The 5,973-nt window shown below is 46.8% G+C and overlaps 1 protein-coding gene across 1 annotated transcript in view; it reads left to right on the top strand.

Moving 5' to 3' along the window:
• The window catches only part of PFKFB4 (6-phosphofructo-2-kinase/fructose-2,6-biphosphatase 4), a 56,216-nt gene that overhangs the window by 24,514 nt on the left and 25,729 nt on the right, over positions 1 to 5,973 (top strand). The window contains exons 8-9 of the mRNA XM_023519515.1: positions 1,002 to 1,209; positions 1,740 to 1,886. Coding sequence (XP_023375283.1) covers positions 1,002 to 1,209; positions 1,740 to 1,886 — 355 coding nt within the window. The remainder of the gene's footprint in view (positions 1 to 1,001; positions 1,210 to 1,739; positions 1,887 to 5,973) is intronic.

The following is a 5,973-nucleotide window of genomic DNA, read 5'->3' as shown; positions in this document are numbered from 1 at the left end:
CCTTAGCCACTTGGGCCATAGGTGCCAAGCCATCTTTTCTATTTTTTTGTGGAGATGGGGGTCTTACTCAGTTTGGTCTTGTACTCCTGACCTCATGTGACATTCCCACTTCTACCTCATAAAGTGCTAGGATTGTAGGCATGAGCCATTATGTCCAGGCAAAAAATTTATTCTTTTCTTTCCTTCTTTCTTTCCTTTTTGTTTTGAGACAGAGTCTCACTTTGTTGGATTGATAGCTCATAGCAGTCCTCTTGCCTCAACCTCCCAAGTAGCTGGGACTACAGTCATGCGCCACTAAACTCGGCTAGTTTGTCTATTTTTAGTAGAGATGGGGGTCTCACTCTTGCTCAGGCTGGCGTTGTACTAATGAGCTCAAGCAATCCACTTGTCTTGGCCTCTCAGAGTGCTAGGAATATAGGCGTGAGCCATTGCGCCAGCCCCCTCTTATACTTGTTCTATCCACTGGCTGCCTAGTATGGGCTGTGGCAGCTGCTAGGCATGCACTGATGACCTGGACTGGGCTCTAGGGAAAGGAGGTGACTGGAGAAGGAAAGGCCAGATCCATGGATAGATGACCAGGAAGAGTGGGGGAGTGGAGAATTTGCAAGCTGCACTCAGGTTGACCCTAGGGAAAATCATCTCTTGGTTCAACTTACAGACAGTGCATTGAGAACTCAGAGGTAGGCAAGAGGGGTCCAAGAACACAGGAGCAGCAATAAAAGTCATGATATGGTATGGCTGCCTTCCACTTTTGATGTCACCTTTTGGAAGCATGATGAGTGATGAGCACCTCCCACAGGGTTTGTCTATGCCTCACATGTGTCATGTTGCTCTCTCCTCACCCCACCACTAGCACACTAGCTGATGGCCATGTGGGCTGTGACCTTGAGCCTGGTGATCAGAGATGCAAGGCCTTTCAGTGGTTTTTGTGGTGGCCAGAGGTGCCCTCTGAGGACCCTAGCCACACTCACAGGCCTCTCTTTGCCTTCTCTCTGGAAAAGGGATCTGTCCTATATCAAGATCATGGATGTGGGCCAGAGCTACGTGGTGAACCGTGTGGCTGACCACATCCAGAGCCGCATCGTATATTACCTCATGAACATCCATGTGACCCCCCGCTCCATCTACCTCTGCCGGCATGGGGAGAGTGAGCTCAACCTCAAAGGCCGGATTGGTGGGGACCCAGGACTATCCCCCCGGGGCAGGGAGGTCAGTATGTGTGTGTGTGTGTGTGTGTGTGTGTTTTTGTGTGTGTGCATGCGCTGGGGTTGGGCTCCAGCTCTTGTAGCTAATGTGCAATGGAGGTGAATGACCTTTATGTAGCTGAGAGTATTCCCATCTTGTAGGAAAGGTCACCAAGCACCAAGCAAATCTCTGGGTCTCTGGTCTCTATGTGAGCTGTCACTGGCTGAACCTTTTTCCTCAGAGACAGGCCACTGAAAGTGACCTGGGTCTGTACAGGGCAGCTAGTAGTAGTTGTGCCACATACAGGGGGTATAGAAATATCTCAGTGGAGAGGTCATGTAGCCTAGGGCAGGGAGGCATTGCACTTGATGCGTTTGGGAGGTTGCACAAGAATGCACATGTGGCAGGGAGAGTGTAATCAAGAAATTAGTTCCTGCTTTTGCCAAATCTATGTTCTGAGTTTATTTGTGAACCTTAAGGATCCAATGGCTGTGGGGTCCTTTGGGGGCAGCCCAGGACCTGTGGGTCTGAATTTTGCTTATGATGTATTTCAGTTTGCCAAGAGTCTGGCCAAGTTCATCAGTGATCAGAATATCAAGGATCTAAAGGTCTGGACAAGCCAGATGAAGAGGACAATCCAGACAGCGGAGGCGCTGGGTGTACCCTATGAACAGTGGAAGGTCCTCAATGAAATCGATGCGGTACTTACCATCCCTTCCTTCACCTGCCTAAGTGTCCTGGGCATAACTATACTCACCCGTGATGACAGTGTCCAGGGGCAGGGAAAACTTTAGCCTTTTTTTGGGAGATAGAGCCTCAAGCTGTCTCCCTGGGTAGAGTGCTGTGGCATCACAGCTCACAACAACCTCCAACTCCTGGGCTCAAGTGAGTCTCCTGCTTCAGGCTCCCAAGTAGCTGGGACCACAGGTGCCCACCACAACACCCGGCTATTTTTGGTTGCAGCCATCATTGTTGTTTGGCGGGCACGGGCTGGATTCGAACCCGCCACCTTGGGTGTATGTGGCTGGCGCCTTAGCCACTTGAGCCACAGGTGCCGAGCCAGAAAACTTTAACCTTAACTTACTGTGTTGTTTTTTGATTCATCCCTCCCTCTCTTTTGCATTCAACTATCTAGATCAGTGGTTCTCAACCTTCCTAATGCTGCGACCCTTTAATATAGTTCCTCATGTTGTGGTGACCCCCAACCATAAAATTGTTTTAGTTGCTACTTCATAACTGTAATTTTGCTACTGTTACGAATTATAATGTAAATATCTGATATGCAGGGTGTATTTAGGCGGCCCCTGTGAAAGGGTCATTTGACTCCTAAAGGGGTTGCGACCCACAGGTTGAGAACCAATGATCTAGACTGACAAGAATTTATTTTAATAATCTGACAAAAGTCTTAAATCTGGTCCTTCCCCAGTTAACTCATTTATGTATAACCATCTATCTGCCCTTTTCCTATTACTTTCTTTTACTTAATTTTATATGAAAGTTCTTACATGTGATTTATGTATTTGTTCATGTACCAGTATCATACTGTTTTAATGATGATAGCTTTTTACTATGTTTATTGGCTATTTGGACAGCTTATTTTGAGTTGTTTTTGCTTTTTTTCCTATTGGATTGTCCATGTTTTTAAAATTGATTTTTATATAAACCTGGTAAGAGTTACTTGGTAGCTAGACAGTTTGTATGAAGAAATTTGGAGATAATTTGAAGCATTAGGTTAATGTTATCTTTCCCTAGAAGATGTACTTTTGTTTCAGGCAGACAGGGTTGGATCATCTTTTTTTGTTGTTGTTGCAGTTTGGCCAGGGCCAGGTTCAAACCTGCCACCCTGGATATATGGGGTTGGCACCCTGCCCTCTGAGCCACAGGAGCCACCTGGGTTGGATCATCTTTACCTAGGGAGGGACAGAGCTCTTTCCAAGCTGTGCTTTGATCTTTGTGGAGGCTACTTAATTTCCATGTTACTCCTACTCTTAGGGTGTAGCCTTTAAAGTTGTGATTAACATGTGAGCAAAAAGCTTCTATGTTTTGTCTCCTCAGCCCAAGATTGCTGACAACTCCTCCAAGCTTCTGCCCATTTAGTTCCTACTTTCTTCTTGGCTTCTCACTCTTTCAGCTGCTACTTTTGAATTGGTAAAACCTCAAAGGAAAAGGTGATGCCATATATTGGGTTCACATCTTGGGACTTCACTTTCCTTCAGCATCTTGACCCCTCATGTCCTACTGTCTTTATAACTCTGTGATGTCAGATTTAAAATTTTTTTTTATTAAATGATAGCTGTATACATTAATGCAATAATGGGGTATAATGTGCTGGTTTTATATACCATTTGAAATATTTTCATCAAACTAACATAGAATTTTTTTTTTTTTGAGACAGTCTCAAGGGTAGCGCCTGTGGTTCAGTGAGTAGGGCGCTGGCCCCATATGCTGAGGGTGGTGGGTTTGAACCTGGCCCCGACCAAACTACAACAAAAAATAGCTGGGTGTTGTGGTGAGCACCTGTAGTCCCAGCTACTCAGGAGGCTGATGCAAGAGAATCGCCTAACCCCAAGACCTGGAGGTTGCTGTGAGCTGTGACTCCATTGCACTCTACTGAGGGCGACAAAGTGAGACTCTGACTCTCTAGAAAAAAGAAAAGAGAGCATCTCAAGCTGTCGCCCTGGGTAGAGTGCCATGGTGTCACAGCTCATAGCAACTTTAAACTCTTGGGCTTAAGTGATTCTCTTGCCTAAGCCTCCCAAGTAGCTGGGACTACAGTGCCCATCACAATGCCCGGCTATTTTTTGTTGTAGTTGTCATTGTTGTTTTAGCCAGCTCAGGCCAGGGTTGAACCTGCCAGCCTTGGTGTATATGGCCAGCACCTTACCCACTGAGCTACAGGCGCTGCCCAGATTTAAAAATGTTTATCTCGCTTTTTAGCTGTTCTTACTGGATCATTAGTCTGAAACAGAAGCCTCTAATAGGATCAGATCTGAATCTTAGAAAGGTCATCCCTGGCAATCAACTGGTGTCAAGAATAGTTTTGTTGGCTGGGTGCTGTGGCTCACCCCTGTAATCCTAGCACTCTGGGAGGCTGAGGCAGGTGGATTGCCTGAGCTTAGGAGTTCAAGATCAGCCTGAGCAAGAGCAAGACCCTGTCTCTACTAAAATGAAAAAAAGTGAGGCAAGAGGATCACTTGAGTCTCAGAGTTCGAGGTTGCTGTGAGCTATGACACCATGGCACTCTACCCAGGGCAACAGAATGAGACTCTGTCTCAAAAAAAATAGAATGGTTTTGTTGAGGTGAGGTAGGGAGATAAGCTGAAGGAGGGAGACTAGTTGAGGGTGCTTACAGTGGCCTGGTAAAGTGATCTATAACCTGGGTGGTAGTGGGGGACAGAGGAGAGTGGATGGATTTGTGGGCTATTTATTCATTTATTCATCACACTTACATGAGACTACCATCTGCCAGAAACTGGACTGAGTTCTAGGGGCCAAGATTCTGATGGAGAACTGATAGAACTTGTGGGGGGTAAAAAGGAGCAAAGCATCTGGGGTGATTCCTGGTTTTTAGCCACTGGGAAGGGTTCTGAGGCGAAGGTGGCAGTTCACTCACATGAGGGCAGAACTGCTTTGTTCACCACACGGGAGGTGTGCAGTAAACACGTTCTGAATGAAAAAAAGTTTCTGGGGGAATATTCAAGAGCAGAGACCCAGAGGTAGTCTGATCTCTGAGGAGGGGTTGGGGCTTAGATATCCCCCACAGCCATGGGAATGGATGAGGTGCTGAAGGGCAGAGAAGCTGGTCAAAACTCTGGGGAGCCCCAGCATTTAAGGGTCTGTGGCAGGGTGTCAAGTGAGATGGGAGTGAAAGCAGGTGGCTGGGGTTGTGGAAGTCAGGGCAGAGAAAAGGAGGCAGTGGCTCGTGGGGCGAGATACTGCAGGGTGGGGTAATGAGGCCAGCTCTAAACTCACCATGGGCCTGGTGGGACTGGAGGGCAGTGAGGATGGGTAGGGGAGTGAGCCAGAGGCAAGTGGGCTCAGAGTAGAAGGAAGTTTGGCAGAGTGTAAGCTGACAAAGTTGCGCTGGTAGAAAGGAAGGAAGGAAAGGAAGATTCAGGAGTCTTTTAGAGGCCCACATTCCAGGGTATCAGAAGGTGAGAAGGGCACGGGTGGACACAGGGAACTGTGTTTGGTATCTTTCTCCTTAGAACCTTTCTCTGTGCCAGGTGTGGTGGCACACGCCTATAATCCTAGCACTCTAGGAGGCAGAGGCAGGTGAATTGCCTGAGCTTACCTGTTCAAGACCAGCAAGAGCCCGAATGAGACGTCGTCTCTAAAAATAGCTGGGAGTTGTGATGAGCACTTGTAGTCCTGGCTACTTGGAAGGCTGAGCCCAAGAGTTTGAGGTTGCTGTGAGTTGTGAAGCCATGGCACTTTACCAAGAGTGACAAAGACCCTTGTCTCAAAAAACCCTCCCAAAACAAAAAAACACCTTTTTCTGTGTAGTTATCACTGGTCCACAGAAAATCCAAGGCCGAATTCTTTGATGCTAGTAATTTGATCAGTTGATTCTCTTGGCTTTTCTTGAGAAAGGATCATATCTTCTGAAATAAGGGTAATACAGTTTTTGTCTTCGCATTTTAAGTGTCTTGTGTTTCTATTTCATATTATTGCATTGGCAAGAATAAGTGTTGGGCAAACTGGATGTCCTTGTTTTTGTTTTTGTTTTTTTTTGAGACAGAGCCTCAAGCTGTCCCCCTGGGTAGAGTGCTGTGGCATCACAGCTCA

This window comes from Otolemur garnettii, unplaced genomic scaffold (assembly GCF_000181295.1).
Source record: "Otolemur garnettii isolate 467f Iridium unplaced genomic scaffold, OtoGar3 scaffold00179, whole genome shotgun sequence".
NCBI classification, from domain to species: Eukaryota; Metazoa; Chordata; class Mammalia; order Primates; family Galagidae; genus Otolemur; species Otolemur garnettii.
This window is presented reverse-complemented; position numbering and strand designations above follow the sequence as displayed.